We start from the raw sequence: 18167 nt of genomic DNA on the forward strand, positions 1-18167 counted from the left end.
TAGATGAAATGGTTTGGCCTTCTATACCCTTTTACGAGGTAACCTCTATTATCCTCATTCATATATGATAAGAATCTTTTTGTATTTAACTAATCTATAAATATGTAATTTGTATTATTATATGTATTCAGAGTTCAATATATCGATTAGTTATAACTGAATTCTAATAGGTAATCTAACAAGACTACAGGCCTAATATGATTGCTGAAGTATTAAAGTTAGTGAGTCTAATAATATTTTATTGAGAAAATTGATTGAAATTGTAATACCCCGGATTTTTTTTTAAGTCGAGTTTCATCTTTAAGAAGAGTAAGGACTAAATTCCCAAGTGAAAAATATTTTAAACTGTGTAGAATTTCCCTAATATTGACTTTTTGTCATGTAGAGAATGAATTAGCTTTCAAACGATACCAATTTTGTCCAAATCCGATATCGGGGTGAGAAGTTATGGCTATTTTACTGAGAGTTGTCGGAACCACCCAGGTTCGATGGACAGGTTGATGGATCGTCGAATTTGCAATGGACCATCGCCCGGACCATCGCAACCAAGGCAGTGACTCCCTCTTCTGGCCCAAGTGCAATGGCCAAGACGACGGACCGTTAAGCTAGCGACGAACCATCACTCCGACCGTCGCAAATCCCGTTCAGTATTTTTAAGTCATTTTTAAAAGGATCTTTTGGGTCTTTCCCCTTTTAATACCCTGATATATTCAAAACAAGGCAGATAGCCTCATTATCTCCCAAAACATTCAAAAGCTAGGGTTTCTCTCTCAAGAGCAAATCCAAAACCCTTCTCCAAGAAATTCAAGAACTCACCATAGATTCTTCAAATTGAGTTGAGATTTGAGTTTCCTAAGTCCAAGGCTTCAAGAACCGTATATGGGTACATCCATTTACATAATCTAAGGTATGTGGGGTTTTGAACAAGGGTAATCCGTTCACCCTTGTGCCCAAAGACTTATTTTAAACTATAATTTTTTCTGTAATTTATGAGATTTTACATGAAATTGAATTAGGGTTTTTCACCCATTGTTATTGGTTGCAAACTTTTGATGTTTCCCATGAATTGAAAGTCAAATAGCATGATTTTACATGTTTTCTTAAGTAATTGAAGCTGGGTTTATACCCTATATTGTTATTCCTTTAGAATTTAATGGTTGCAATGCTCTAGAAATTGAAGCATATGAGTAAGTTGATATTTTGAGATAAATTTCTGTAAATTCCAGATTTCTATATGATTTATGAGTCCATATGATATCTAGTATGCATTTTGATGAGTCTTAACTTGAGATTTGATTATGGGTCATTAAGCCCTACTTGAGATTTGTAATTTCATGAACTTTTGTGCTATAAGCACCCATGATTTGAGTACTTTGAGATTATTGAGAAAATCTTGACCTTAATGGTCATAGTAGCTTTGAAATCCACTTTATTACATGAGATTACAGATTTTATAGTTGGGTTCTTTATGAACCACGATTATTTTTACAGTGGATTTCCATGAGATGATCGTAGCTAACTAAAGAGAGTAGTATTTAGCACCGAGTTGGGTAAGTTACTACGGTTTCATACCCCAAAATTACGTGCCACCATAGGATTGAGATTTATGGACCCGAGGCTGAGATAAGTGATCACTGAGTTGAGGTTATACTCCCTGGAAAGAGTATGACGCCTCTCCCCAATGTGAGGTTGCTTCCTTAGGAGGACAAGGCGTTGGATTCCATGTAGCTCGCATGGTTTATGTCGGTTAAGAGAACCTTCCTAAAGTATTTTCCCTTGAGATAGAATATTTTTCCTAAAGCTTTGAGATAAGTGATTTTCCCTAATAGTAAGCTTTTCAAAATAGTTTCTTGAAGTAAAATTTTTCCAAGAAGAAAGTAGTTTTCTCTACTAGTAAGAGTTATAGAATTCTGAGTTCCAAGTGTCTTGAGTTTAAAAGAGTTCTAAGTTCTTGAGCATTAAAGAAGTTTTACTCTCCATGAGATATATGCATGAGTTTGAAAGTATTGTTTAAAGCTTTCTTTAGTCTTCAAGTAATGAGAATAAGAGAAGAGTTTAGATTTTAAAGCTAAAGTATAATGACTCACGAGATTTGTGTTGCATGCTTCATTATACATGATTTATGAGCTTTACATTTCAAACTTATTCAAGCTATGTGAGTCATTCCTAATTGCATGCATAATTTTTTTAAAGAGTATGGATATTGTTTTCTGTAAATGCATACACCCCCATATACTCAGTACATTCCCAAGTGCTGATCCACATATACGTCTATGTGCTACATTGTCTTATAATGTAGGTTCAGGTGCTCAGTCCCAGCCTCATCAGTGATTTTCGAGTACCTTTATCTATATCTCCACAGTGGTGAGTCCTCATTGTTCGAGGACCTATTTTCATACATTTCAGAGTTTTAGTAGATATATTATTGTTTTCAGTTCAGTTTGAGTCAGTTGGGGACCTGTCTCAATGGCTCTCTAGTTCATGAAGTAGTAGAGGCTTTGTCAGACTAGTTATCAGATTGTTAGTATGTTGAGATTTCCTATTTTGTGATCGTTTGGACAGAGTATTTTCTTCGTATTTCCTATCATTTGATATGACAGTGTAAGTATTTTATTTATTTCATCTTGAATTGAGTTATTATATGTAGTAATAGGCTCAAAGGGTTAGCTTGGGGCTACTGGTAGACTTAAGCACCGTGTGACGTCCCAGGAGGTAATTTAGGGTCCTTATAGAAATAGTCATCACAGATAAATAATTACTGATCTTTGTATATTGTTGGTTTAACATTTTATCATCACCTATTACGTGTAGATTCAACAACAATAAATTTTAGCTTTTATCTTTGCCACATTTTTCTTCAAATTGCTATACCAATATAAGGTTGTTTGTTACATCAAAGGTATGATTTGTTTTATATATTAATCACTTTGTTTATATACAGTAGAGCACTTTTAAAGATTGAAAGACATACGTATAATTTTTTATTCACTTTTATGCTATGATCATGTCTCACTGTATCAAAAGGGTAAGATATAGGGTTAAAGTGTTAATACACCATGATGATAAGATGTTGAATTTAAGTATCATAGGTTTAAGTCTAAGACAACTTTATACAGATTAGACGTTGGGTTTAAATCTCAATGCACCATATTGAAGATATAATATTGACTAAGGAAAAATAATGTCCTTTAGTGAAAATTCAAGAAACATGTTCCATTGAATATGCTCCATTCCATGAAGTGAATATGGTAGTTGTGCAAAATATGTCTGAAAGATGACAAGTGATCATATGTATGAATATGAGCATAAAGAAACACAATAATAATAACCAAAGGCAATTGCATATGCTTATTATGATTATAAGATATGTTAGAGAAAAATTTTCTACAACCATATGCATGTCTATATTTTCACCTAAAGTTGCAATATCTTAAAAGAGACTAGAAACTATCATAATTTGATATGCTTAAGGCACGAGTATATTTAATTATTGAGGGATGAGAATTTCGATTGTTATAAATACAGATCTATAACCTTGGGTGAATGTGACTGTATATATTCCTAGTTGTGAAGATAGAATAATCCACCTCCAGAAAGGTATAATAATTGAAAGATTGAATTTCTCCAAGTTACTATGATAAGAAACACAAATGTGAAAAGTTATCCAAGCATGATGAGATCACGTGCCATAATAAACTAAGAGTTTATTATTTATTGATACAAAATTTTTATCATAGTAAACAAGAAGTTTACTGAAGTAAAAGGCAAATGTCATGGTAAACTTGAAGTTTACTAGTATAAATGATAAATTGGCATGGATGATTGTGACATCCCCAAGATGTGCATAAGTATTAAAGATATATTGAAGAACTAGAAAATTCCTCATGAAATTTTAATGTTTTTTGTTCTCATTATTAGATGGTTGGACCAACTAATGTTGGGATTGGATTTCCTAAAATCTGAAAAGTATAAAAGGTGAATATGGGCCCATTCACTTGTCAGGTGATATATTGAATTGATTCATTAATAAGATGTTCACATATACATATATTGTCAACATGCAATTTGACATTTGTAAAGTTCCGTGCTCAATATAAATTGAGTTATGAGCACATTTTCCAGATTATATAATCAAGACAATTTATCTTAATAATGTTGGTTTGATATTAAATGTCTTCGATAAATAATTAAACCATTATTTATGAGAACAAAGCTTCATGTGTTGGTTTGAAGTATGATATATTAGATACAATAGAACTTGTTTGCATTAGACCAAAAATTATGATTGATTCCTCCCTCTTAATTGGTTTAAGTTTTGAAATCAAATATTTCATCGAGTATTTTTTATGTGCGATGTATGATTAATGGATATAACATGATGCACAAAGGTGGATCCTCAAAGTATTGAATGTATGTTTCCTTTTCAAACATAAGATGGAGATAATAAGTAGCTAAGAAATATGTTGTGAATTATCATCAATATGATCCTCATTCAAAAGATAATTCAAATTCAAATGGTAGGAGAATTTGCTGACCCAAAAATTGAAATCACATTTAGATGTAAATGCTCCAATTGGGTGTTCCTGAAGGACAAATTTTACTAAATATATAAAGCATGGTAGATCAGTTGGTTCTAAAAGCAATAATTCTTGAAAAAGAAAAAAAAAGTAAATGATCATAATAAGGAGGCAATGTGTTCTTGAAGAGCCTATGACATAACACTTCATGAAACCTTGTGAGAGGTTTAGGTACGTAAAAATAAAGTGATAAGATCTCAAAATGTTATGTCACATTGTGAACCGACACGAAATGATATATCATCAATGATATCTTTGATAAAATACTGGCGTAATATTGAAAGATTACGAAGATCTAAATTCTACATTTATTTACTGACATAAAAATATTTATCAAGTGACATTAAAGATATATTTTGGTACGCACAAAGCAGCTTATTTTATTTGTGGTCCAGACACTAGAAGATGTCATATATTTAATGTTGAATATTATCACTTGATAAAATTAATATGAAAATTCTTGAAGAATAAAAAATGCTTAAAGCATATAAAAGTTTTTGAAAAACTTGTTTATAATCCATATAATGGATAAATTTATGATTTGAATATTATTGAAACTCTTAAAGAGTTTTCAAAAGTATAGATTATTTGTTGAAAGAAGTTGAAACGAGACACATGCAGAATTGGATTGGTCATAAATTATCATATCTTTTGCAATTGATGCATTTATATATCTTGCTATGGCTATGAGCATGATATAGTTTTACTCCTATATGGGGATAGTGAAGTACGATCACTTGTATATAGTAATAAAAGCCCCTGTATGAATGTGTTTATCATAATAAATATTGTTATATTTTTGAAAATACATGATATACATATGATTGATGTAAGAGTTCGATACATATATATTATCTACTACTCTAAATAGTTACTATCAAACATGTCATTTTACATGATATCCTAATCATGTTAAAATAATAGATATTCATTAAGCAAGTCAAGAATCATGTATCACCCAACTAAAGGAGAGATTCATAAAAAAAGAGATAGAATAAAGCACAGTTCGTCAAAAGCTTTTAACACATATAAGCTTCAAAAGAATGGTGATATCAACATGCAGCATATTAATTCTAGTGATAATATGAATGATTATTCACTAAATCTTTGCCAACTATAACTTCGAGAAGAAGGTGCACAAGATTGAAATACGAAGGTTCAAGACTATCAAATGATGTTCTCATCAGGGAAAATCTGAAGATTCAAGATTATGACTTGATGTTCTCGTCAAGGAGAGCTTATAAACATTATACTCTTTTTCTCTTTTAGGGTTTTGTTCTACTGAATTTTTCTTATAAGGTTTTCAATGTAACAGTCGAAATGTGAATTATTAGAGATGTGTACTCTTTTTCCTTCACTAAATTTTTTTCACACGGTTTTTTCGACCAAAGCTTTAACGAGACACATTATCTATCAATTAGACATTTAATGGAGAGTGTTATAAATGTATTTATATTATAGTAAATGTCTATCAAGATATAATGAATATCTATCAAGATATATTGAGTATCTATCAAGATTTAGTGAGTATCTATCAAGAGATAAAATGCCTATATTTTCGAGAGAAATTATGAGGAATTTCTCCTATAAATAGAGGGGTTCTCGTTATTATAAATTATCCCTCATTCTTCAAGAGAAATAACGATATCTCCTCGTTTCTCTCTCTATTCATTCTTGTTCTTGCTTTATATTTCATAACAATAGTCTCTTAGTTATGCAACTTTCTTTATTTATAGAAGGATAAAATTTAAAAATATCATTAATATCTTTTTAATTATATAAAGTTGAAAAAAAAAACATCATTAATATCTTTTTAATTATATAAAATATTATTTATTTAGAACAAAATAAAAAACGCTAAAACATAAACTTATTTAAGAACGAATAAAGCAAACCATAATATGTTTAGAAACTTCCCAACACTCTTGAAAATGGGGTAAATCTCAGGAATAGACCCAAATTGGTGTGTCTTTCAAATTTTAGTTCCAAATAAAAAAGCTTCCTTAAAATAGCTTTTACCTATTAACTAATATTTTTTAGACGAAATTGCCCCTAACCAATGGAGTAAACTACATAAATGATCCTCATAATGGATAACAACTCTATATTTATATTTTTCAACTTTTATTTTTTTCTCTTTTTAATTTTACTTATATTTTTTATTATTTTTATTTTTCTCAACACTTAATTTTTTTTCCTCTCAATTTCTTTTTTTCTTTGATTTTTTATTTTTTATTTTTTCTTTCCTCCTTTTTTTTTGTTCTTTTTAGTTTTTTTCAAACCTTACTTTTTTTTCTTTACACCTCTCAATGTCAACTTTTATAAAAAAATTTTAAAAAAAATCTTTGATTTTATTTTTCTTTTCTTTTTTTCGTTTTAAATTTTTTTCGACCGTTATTTTTATTTAATATTTTTTATTTTTATCAATCTTCATTTTTTTCATTCTCTCTCAACTTCTACATTTTCTTTGATTTTTATTTTTTTAATATTTTTCTTCTTTTTCCGCAATTTTTATTATTTTTGTTCTTTTCTTCAATTTCTTCCATTCAAGTTACATCTCATGAGCAAGAGTTGACACTATCACATTATAAAGGCAAGACTTATAACTTTCAAACAACAAGGTATATTTCATGAGTAAGAGTTGACACTACCACATTGTAGAGGCAAGACTTATGACTTTCAAACAACAAGTTATGTTTCATGGACAAGATTTGACACTAGAGCATTATATTTTGATTTATGGGATGTTTTATAACTCTTACCTTAGAGGGAAGAATTAGCTCAGGGACTTTCAAACAACAAATTATGCTCTACGGGCAAGAGTTGACTCTACCAAGTTATATTTTCATTTATGAGATGTTTTACAACTATTTTCTTACAGGCAAGACTTAGCTCAATGACTTTCAAACTACAAATTATGTCCCACGGGTAAGAGTTGACTCTACCATGTTATGTTTTCATTTATGAAATATTCTACAACTATTGCCTTCTTGTTAAGACTTAGCTCAAGGACTTTCAAACTACAAATTATGTCTCACAGGCAAGAGTTGACTCTACCACGTTATGTTTTCATTTATGAGATGTTCTACAACTATTGCCTTAAAGGCAAGACATAGGTCAAGGACTTTCAAACAATAAATTATGTCCCACGAGTAAGAGTTGACTCTACCACATTATATTTTCATGCCCTTAAATTTGCTTTGATGTAAAAAAAAAAAAAAGATCCATTTGCAGATTATCAAATATTTTATTTATTAGCAAAATATAATAGAAGTTGAAAAAATAAAAAAAGTGATCAAACAAAATAGAGAAATAAAAAAAAGAGATTGAGAAAAAAAAAAGCAAGAAAAAAATAAATATTAAGAAAAAAGAGAAGAATTTAAAAAATTGAGAAAAATAAAAATGAGAGGAAAAACTAAAAAAAAAGTTTGATAAAATTAGGGGGAGGGGAAGAGAGAAATGATAAAAACCAAAAATAAAAGAAAAATAAAGGTTGAGACAAATAAATTTAAAAAGAAAAAGAAAAAATGAAGAAATAGATAATGTTCGAAAAAAAAAGGAGAAAAAACTAAATTTTGAGACGAATTAAAACATGAAAATAAAATTAACGGAAAAAATAAAAAAAAGTGAAAATAATAAAAATAGAATTTGAAAGACAAATGAGTATGAAAAGTTTTAAAATATTTGAGGTGTAGAGGACAAAATTGTACTTGTACTACACTAAAAAAAAAAGACTAGTCTTTAAAGACTTTTCTTATTAGGGTCAAAAATCAAACTCCACCTGTTATAATTAAACAAGTATAATAATAACTCATGTTATCAAGCATATCGTGTTTTACACTAATTGGAATGAAACATTTTCAAATTTGTTTTTCTTTTTGAAGTTATATAATTTTTTTTTACGGATTTGACACACCCTCATATATTAATTATAAGATGATTATTTGACTTGAAGACCTCTTATCTTTTTTAAAAAGCAATGCTTAAAGAAATATATTTAAAAATGAGGAAAAGGGTTAATTTTATCCTTTTATTTTTTGAAAATTTCGCTATATATATCATTTGTCATACTTTGGAGTCAAATTCACCTTCATGATCTTATTTTGGGGTCAAATTTATCTCTCTATTTTGAAAAATTGGTTAAATATATTCTTCGTCATACTTTGGAATCAAATTTACCCTCAATGTTAAAGTCATATTTACCCTCGTCATTTAGAAACTTTTCACATGTAACATTTCTTTAACAAAGAAATTCAAATCAACATTAAATGATCCATTTATTTTATTTTTGTTTTAAAAAAAGCACTCTAATTTAATCTGCTTAATCCGACCCACAAAAAAAAAACACAAATAAATATGCTCCTTCCTCAATTTTGTTGGTCGAATTTTTCAACGAACAAATATACTTCTCTTTCAACATAAAGCGCTGGCAGTTGTTTACAAATGAACAAAAAGTAAAATGGAATGATATAACACAAAAGCATGGAACTAGAAAAAATGTCTATTACAAAATTTGCCTGTTCCGTTATGTTCAAATTTTAAAATTTGGTATTTAAATCTATGTGCATTTAGATTCTAGAATCAGTAGACAAGTTTTCTAAGCAAATAACATGATGAAAAATTTGTGTAGATTTAAATTCTATAGAAAGACATAAGAATGAAGAGACATCGTGATTGACACAAAGGGATACCTTTAACTTAATCATTTAGAGAAATATTTGGTGGGCTTAATCTGTTGCATTTGACCATCAAGTGTAATTTATCATGAGTTCGGCAGTGATACAGATTCATGAACTGAGGGAGGGGTAATTTGATTGTGATTGTACTGATGTAGATCCATTTTTCATAAAGTATGCACTGATAAATATTCAGTGACTTAATCTTGTTGAGAAAATTTGACCAACATAACAGAGGGAGAGATATATTTAATTGTGTCTTTTTTATGGCTCGAGCCAGATTACGAGGATTAGATTAGAATGTGTTTTATTTCTTAAAAAATAGAGCACTTAACATTGATTTGGGTTTTTCATTTAAAAATATATACATGTGAAAAGTTTTTTAACAATGAGGATAAATTTGATCTCAAAGTATGATATCGAGGGTAAATTTGACCCCAAAGTAGGACGAATTATATATTTAGACAAATTTCTAAAGTTGATGAATAAATTTGACCTCAAAGTAGGACGAAGGATATATTTAGTCAATTTTCCAATGCAGAGGGATAAATTTGATCCTTTGTTCAAAAAAACTGTTAGGGGTCATTTGGTATGCGGTATAAGGGATAAATATTTGAAGAATAAAATGAATGATTATTTTATCCCATGTTTGGTGTGAGGTATTAGTTAGTACCGAAATTATTTATTTCACCATTTACATCATAGTGATGGAATAAATTATCACATATACATGGTGGGATAACTAATCCCGAAATAACTAATTCCGAAATTAATTTTTCTGAAGTAACTCTTTCCCAACCAAATAATCCCTTAAAGACTTCTTAGAAATTTGTTCGTCCATTTAATAAATCAAGATAACTTTAAAAAAAAATTAATATCTTCTTCATATTTTAAAAATTATTTAAATAGAATATTGCCAAGGAAATCGTAAATACTTTTAAGAGTAAATTTTATTCACAGTCACTTAATTTTGTGTCTATTACGCAAAAGTCATTTTTCTTTCATTCATTAAACAAAAATCATTTTACTTTGCTCTGGCCATCACAAAAGCCACTATAACCGGATTTTACAATAATTCCACCAAAAAAAATAATTTGACAATTTTAATTAGTTCTTAATTTTAATTTAAGAGAATATAGTATATTACCCATATCTTGACCGTTTTTACATGTGTCCAACCCAAATTTTCTTATGGATTATATAACGAAAGAATATCAATTTCTTAATAGATTAGGCTATCTAATGAAGACTATTTTCATTAAAAAAAAATTAGTTGATATTTTTATGAAATATTTCATAATATTGCATCATATGCCAAAAAAGGTGCATCAAAAAAGAGTAATAAACAAGATAAACTCTTCAAAACACATAAAATAAAAATACGTCTATAATATTATTATTTTTAAGATTATTTTAATTCTTCAAAGATAAATCAATATACTAAAGATAGTTTTAAAATAAAATCTTTTTAATTTTGTCATCGAATAAGTATTATCAAAATTTGTACAAATAATGTTATTGACAGTTGTGTTAATAAAAGTCATAAAATATAAGTAATTTAATAGATAAAATAAATTATTAAATATTTAATTTTTATATTTATCAATTGAATTAATTTAACAATATGTAATTTATCAGAAACTGAATATTATAATAAAAACTTGTAAGAAATTAATCGATTAGTTAAACAATTAAAAGCACAAAAACAAACTCAATAAATAGTGTAGTTTATCTTATTATTATGATATACTGAATGCAAAGGTCCAAGTGGCAAGAAAAGTAATGTATGAAAAAAATACTTTTATCAACCACATGTCACAATTTTAGAGAGAGAAAACTAATGTACCAACCACATGTCATGATTTTAGTGGATTTTTAAAAAATTAAAATTACCATAATCCTATCAACTACATGTCATAATTTTAGAGGAGAAAAATAGTTTACCAACATATGTCTCAATTTTAGAGGATTTTAAGAAAATTAAAACTGTCATAGTATCATTGTGAGGATTATCAAATTTTGGTATCCTCCTTTATATATAAGGATAATTTTAATTTCACAAAAATATCAACCAATTTTTTTTTTCATGAAAATAGTCTTTACTAGGTAGCCTAATCTATAAGAGGTATACTTCTGTTATCTAATCCATAAGGAAAATTGGGTTGGACACATATAAAATGGGTCAAGATATGAATAATATACTATATTCTCTTAAATTAAATCAAGAACTAATTAAGGTTGTCACATCATTTTTCCGGTGGGATTATTGTAAAATTCGGCCACAATAACTTTTGTGATAGTCGGAGCAAAGTAAAATGACTTTTGTGTAATGAATAAAAGGAAAGTAACTTTTGTGTAATAGACATAAACTTAGTGACCATATATGAAATTTACTCTACTTTTTAACTGTCAATGAGTTCGTTGCTACTGTTTACTCTCACGATTTTGTGTTTACAACTTACTCTAGGATTCTCTAGCTTAATAAAAGGGGGATCATATGTTATTTTTGATTGATTTAGGATAAAAGTTCTGATAACTTTAAAATTTTCACTATTTTTAGTCTCTTAAAATATAACTAAATACAAAAAAAAATAATGAACAATGTGTATTTTTGTATATTTATTTTATTCTTTGATTGGTCAAATAAAACCATTTTAATTTGTGATCTTATTTTCTTGAATCAAAGGAGAAAAGGGAATCATCCTGATTAAATATAAATACTTAAGTAATAATCTTCAAAGGGCATCAAACGTAGTAAATAATACTCCAGTGGACTTCTTTCTTCAACATATTATGCATTGTAATTGTAATATAAAAGGTGGATAATAGTCCCTAACCTTATTCTTCAGCAGCTGGATCTCTTGGAACATGATATCCATCTGCAAGATAGTTTTACAAAATCAAACAACTCTCATTTCACATGAATAAAAGTAGACAAATAATTTTGTTAATAAATGATAAACTATTTTGATGAAGTAATTACCTTTGCTGAACGAATATGATACATCCAAATTTCAAGATACTTTTCAAGTGAATGCAATTCATCCAGTGTCATTGTTCCAGCGCCTCCACCATACATATAGCTAAGGAGACGTTTCTAGTTAATTAAGCTTTATAGCATTATCAACGAACAAGAAGAAGAGAAAGAGAACAACTAATAATTAGTTAACTGACACATAAGTAACTAAAATTACACTCCAAACATAGGTTTGATTCTCCCTAGAAACGCGTCATTGTCTTTATTTAGTCAATTGTTGAGGAACTTCAAGTCTCAAAAAATAAAGAAGATCTAGTCATACACAGTTATGATCACCTTCCTAAATAACTCAGCTCTACTTCTCACAAGGACATGAACTACAAGTTCCCCTTTTGTAGAATTTTTCTGAAAAAATAATAAATTTATTTTCATTCATTTGATATGTTCACGCTAGGTGTGTCAGTAAAGATAGAATGCTCCCCACCTGAAGATTATTTTGCATTCTCAGGGTATGAACTTGAGACTACTTATCAAATTAGATTATAGTCAATTTATGTCCTCATTATTTACAGCATAATCAATAAGACTTGGTTAGCATTAGCATTGTTGTTAATATTACTGTTGGGCTATTATATTCTATTTACGACTTTTAGCTTAGCTTGCGTCAGCTGTAAAGCTAAGGCACCATAAGAGATGGTATATTTTGTAAATGAAGAGAGAGCCTATGAGTTCTTATTTTCTAATTCTCTGTAGATTTTTTTCTCTACTTTTTTCTACATTTCACTCGATCTTACAATCATGATTCTTTTCATCTTTGCCACAATTGAGTTCTCACCATAGTTGTATCTGTATAATATGATATCAGATCCAGCTCAATGATCCAATTGATTGGTTCTCTTCGCGATTTGGTTTAGTTCATAACCTTTGTAGGAATTTCCTTTTTCATCTTCTATCGATGCATGCAATCGATTTTCTCAAGGTTGTTGAGCTAAAGGAGTGCGGTGATCAAGTTGATGGCTATTAGAGAAAGTTAGTGTGCACATTAGGTGAGTATGGAAGTTAATTAGTTAGTTAGAAGTGACAGCTGTCATTATACAGCAGTCACAAGAAGCAAACAATGTTTATAAATATAAGCTCATAGAAGCTCAATGTAATCGAAACAATTTAGTTACTGAAATTTCCACTCCTTCTAGATTTTTCCTCTTCTCTGTTTCTTCCTAATTTAATCTAGTGTAGAGTTTTAACGTGATATCAGAGCTAGCAATGGTTGATTGAAGGCTGTGATCGATGCTCGAGATCGTTGATATAGCACAACCAGTGAGAAGTATAGTAGTTTCGTCAACTTAAGCTTGAGAGCTCCATCAATGGCGATTAATCGAATTTGCACGGCCGAAGCTGCAACAACAACAACGGCACCTGCAAATGCAAATGCACATTTTGGTACAATTGAAATTGATCAAAATCACCATTTGTATTTGCAACCTAACGATACTCCAGGTAGCTCTCTTATCTCAATTCAGCTCACTAGTTTTAAGAATTATTCTCTATGGAGTAGATCCATGGTTCTTAGTCTTGTAGGAAAGAATAAAGTAGGTTTCATTGATGGTCGTTACCCTAAAAATTATTTTTATGAGTCGTTGCATGACCAATGGGAGAGAGTCAATATTGTGGTTTTATCGTGAATTATGAATTCAGTAAGGAAGGATGCGTTGAGTACTCTAATCTATGCTTTCAATGCTCACAGTGTGTGGATAGATTTGAAGGAAAGGGTTGATAAACTAAATGGGTCTAGAATGTTTTTCCTACATAGAGAAATTGTCACTCTTACTCAAGGTACTTTGTCTGTTTCTAACTGTTTCTCTTGTATTAGAACCTTATGGGATGAATTTGATTCCCTTATGCGCTCTTTTAAGATGTAATTGTTTTGAATCTAGAAGTTATGCATAACACTTTGATTATCATAGAGTTTTACAATTCCTTATGGGTCTTAATAAGACATATTCCATGCATCAAAGTCAAATTTTGTTAATAACACCTATTCCTTCCATTAACAAGGTGTACTCCATGATTGTAGACCATGGAAGTCAGAGGTCCATAGCTAGTGTTGCTTACATTAGCCAAGTAGCTGATAGTTTAGATGTAGCAGTATCATTTACTACAAACCAGGAAACAAGGGTAAAGAAGTGTATTTAGGACCGATAGCTCAAGTAGTTGTAATTCAAATAAGCATGTAGAAGGTTATAAGGAGAGATCATCTACATCTAACTATAGAACTGCACTACAAAAAGGAACATCAGTAATGTCTGAGTTCTAGGTTATAAGGGGAGATCATTTACATCTAACTACAGAACTGCACTACAGAAAGGAACATCAGTAATGTCTGAGTTCTGTGGTTATAATGGTCACACAAGAGAGTAGTGTTTTAAACTGATTGGATATCCCTCAGACTGACCTAAATCTAAGAAGAAAGAAGCAGGTCAATATGCCCATCAAGTAGGGAATGTTGCTCCTTTTGCTTGTCATGATTTTGGCTACTCTGTGGACTCAAACTCCAAATTGACAAGCTCTCTCAATCTAGCATATCATATTATATGTCACCTCATGTTCTACATTTTACACCAAAACAATACTATTAGATTGTGATGATGCTCAATAAAGAAAAAGAAAAGGAGGACTCTACTCCACTGATAGCAAATGCAAGTATCATGATATCTCCAACTAACCACTACAAGTGATAGTTGGATTATTGATACTAGTGCTACTAATCATATGGCATCTAACCTTGATTTGTTTCATAGTTGTCATGAAGTGTCTCTATCTTCACAAAATAAGGTGTACCTTCTAACAAGTAGTGAGATTTTAGTTTCTCACAAAGGCACCTCTATTGTGCTAACTAATTCTTCCATTTCTGATCTTCTGTATCTACCTGATTTTAAGTACAATCTTTTGTTTGTAACTAAGATGACTAAGGAATTGTAGTGTTCAGTGGGACTATTTCCTGACTTCTGCAAATTTCAAGATCTTTATACTGGAATTGTGCTAGGGATTGGTAGAGAAGATCCAGGATTGTACATTCTCAAAAAGGCTCCACTCAATAAAGCTGTGTAAATAGGTTTGCTCATAATGTACGGTTTCTATCGACTCCAGTTTTCTCAGGCAAATAAGAATGGGGCATGCTCCAATTTAATGTGTTTAATAAATATGTTGCACCAAGTCACTGGAAGTATGACGATTGTGTGTACTGTATGTCCTCTTACTAAGCACGCAAAGATACCTTTTAATCAGCCTAGCATCTCTGTGTCGAAGGCTTATTTTCATCTAGTCCATTGTGATATATGGGGGATTTATAGAGTACCTACCTACAATAACAAAAGGCACTTTGTTACTATAGTGAATGATTACTCTAGATTTATTTGGTTGTTTCTTGTTCAGTTCAAATCTGAAGTGATAGTAGTACTAAGAGATTTCCTAACTAAAATGCATAATTTGTTCTCAACTTATGTAAAAGTAATAAGAACTAATAATGGATGTGAACTTTTCAGACATGAATTTAAGTCTCTTATGTCTACTCTTGATATATTATATTAGACCTCTTGTGTCTACACTCCTTAGTAGAATAGAGTGGTGGAGAGAAAACATAAAACTAGATTGGAAATTACCAGATCCCTCAGGTTCTAAGCAAGTGTACCTCTCAAGTTTTGGGGTGAATATGTAGACACTGTTGTATACTTACTTAACAGAATACCTTCTAAAATTCTTTATCACTAATTTTCTTATGAAATATTGCAGCAGCATTCTCCATCTTTATCTTATTTGAAGTAGTTTAGATGTCTTGGTTATACCTCCAGTACTTCTGGTTCAAATAAGTTTGTAGCCAGGGCCATTCCTAGTATTTTCGTGGGGTATTCTTCCTCTTGGAAAGGTTATAAATTATATGATCTTCACACAAAGTCCTTCTTCACAAGTAGAAATATAATTTTTAAGTAATCAGTTTTTTGTTTTCTTCAAGCATACTCTACTAGGTCTTCTCTCTTTTTTGAGCTACAGCTGTCTTATGCTGATCATAAGTCAACTTCTCTTTCTTTTCCCTCTTCACCTACTTCTAAAATTATCTTTTCTCCTGAGTAAAGGCATAACCCTTCTCCCCCCTTTACCTTACAGACTCCTGATCATACTTTACCTTATTTAGACTCTACCCTTGCCCCTATGCTCAGAAAATCTACTAGAACTAAAAATCATCTCATCTGGTTGCATGATTTTGTTACTACTAAACCTACCTCAACACATCAATGCATATGTCTCTTGTCTTCTTATGTTACTTACTCTCAGCTATATCATCATTATCATTAAGCTCTCTCTATGTATTCATCTATTCCTGAGCCCTCTTCCTACCTTGAGGCTTCCAAAGATACTTTTTGGATTAAAGCTATGAAGTTAGAGATTTTAGCTCTAGAAAAAAACAACACTTGGTCTATTATGGATCTATCTCCTGGTAAAGTACCTATTGGTTGTAAATGGGTATATAAGGTGAAGTACAAAGCTTCTGTTAACGTAGAAAGGTATAAGTCTATACTAATATCCAAGGGCTATAGTCAAAAGAATGGTTTAGATTATTCATACATATTTTCACTTGTAGTAAGATGGTGATTGTCAGATCACTCATTGCATTTTCTACTTCTAGACAGAGGTTGATTTTCATATGGATATTCATAATGCTTTCCTCAATAGAGACTCTTAGAGGAGGTATACATGTATATTCTTGATGGTTTTTGTAGATAGGAAAGACTAAAAAGGTATGCAAATTACACAATTCTCTATATGGCTTGAAGCAAGCCCCTAGACAGTGAAATAAGAAGCTAACTAATGTTATTTCATAAATAGGGTTCAATCAAAGTCACTTTGATTATTCTTTATTCACTAAGACACTAGGATATGACATAATGATCATTTTTGTCTATGTGCAGGATCTATTGGTGACTGGAAATAATCTCACCTTGATAAATCAAGATAGAGAAGATCTACAACACAAGTTTAAAAAGAAGGACCTTGGAAACTTAAAGTTTTTCTTAGGGATAGAGGTGTCCAGGTCCAAGGAAGGAACAATATTGTGCTAAATAAAATATACCCTTGAACTCATCTTTAAGGCCAGATTAAGTGGAGCAAGACCTTCTGGCACTCCACTTAAAGTAAATTAGAAGTTAACTTCTTTTGAATATGATAATCACATTTCCAATTGGAAAAGTATATTGTGATGCAGTTCTTATGGATCCAGTGGTTTATCAAAGATTAATAGGAAGGTTACTATATCTCACCATGACCAGACCTGTTTCGTCATTTATGGTATAGGTGCTAAGTCAATATATGCACTGTCCAAAGGTCTCATATATGGAAATTTCTTTAAAGGTTGTGAGATACATAAAGGGTATTCCTGGTCTAGGATTGTTTATGCCTGCAGAGACTACAAATAAGCTAATAGCTTTTTCTGATTCTGGTTAGGGTGCTTTCCTAAAAACTAGGAGGTAAGTTGAAGGATATATAATAAAATTTGGAAATGCCTAATATCTTAGAAGTTAAAGAAGCAAGAGACTATATTAGGAGTTTTGTAGAAGCAGAGTTTAGGAGTATGGCGACATGCAGTGTAGAGGTTACCTCGTTACTTGGTTTGTTTCAAGAATTGGGAGTTTAGATCAAACAACCTGTAGACCTAATGTGTGATAACAAGGCAACAATATAAATTATAGCCAATCCTATATTTCATGAGAGGACAAAACATATTGACATAGACTATCATTTTATGAGAGAAAGAATTAACCAAAAGATGATCAAGACTAATCATGTATCCACAATAGAGCAACTTGAAATTATTCTCACAAAATCCCTAGGTAAATTCTAACATAAGTATTAGCTAAATAGGTTAGGAATGAAAAACCCATACAA

The 18167-nt window shown here is 30.4% G+C and overlaps 1 protein-coding gene and 1 long non-coding RNA gene across 3 annotated transcripts in view; both read right to left on the minus strand.

The window, feature by feature from the left end:
• Nucleotides 1-18167, minus strand: part of LOC107867849 (agamous-like MADS-box protein AGL12) — a 79387-nt gene that overhangs the window by 14388 nt on the left and 46832 nt on the right. For both annotated transcript variants that reach the window (XM_016714302.2, XM_016714303.2), the window contains exons 4-5: nt 12237-12336; nt 12091-12132 (exon numbers count right to left, since the gene is read on the minus strand). In XM_016714302.2, coding sequence (XP_016569788.1) covers nt 12091-12132; nt 12237-12336 — 142 coding nt within the window. The remainder of the gene's footprint in view (nt 1-12090; nt 12133-12236; nt 12337-18167) is intronic.
• LOC124898161 overlaps nt 13889-18167 on the minus strand; it is a 9644-nt gene continuing 5365 nt past the window's right edge. Inside the window, exon 2 of the long non-coding RNA XR_007054981.1 lies at nt 13889-14836. This is a non-coding gene — a long non-coding RNA (uncharacterized LOC124898161). The remainder of the gene's footprint in view (nt 14837-18167) is intronic.

The sequence above is a fragment of the Capsicum annuum genome, chromosome 4, assembly GCF_002878395.1.
Source record: "Capsicum annuum cultivar UCD-10X-F1 chromosome 4, UCD10Xv1.1, whole genome shotgun sequence".
Classification (NCBI taxonomy): Eukaryota; Viridiplantae; Streptophyta; class Magnoliopsida; order Solanales; family Solanaceae; genus Capsicum; species Capsicum annuum.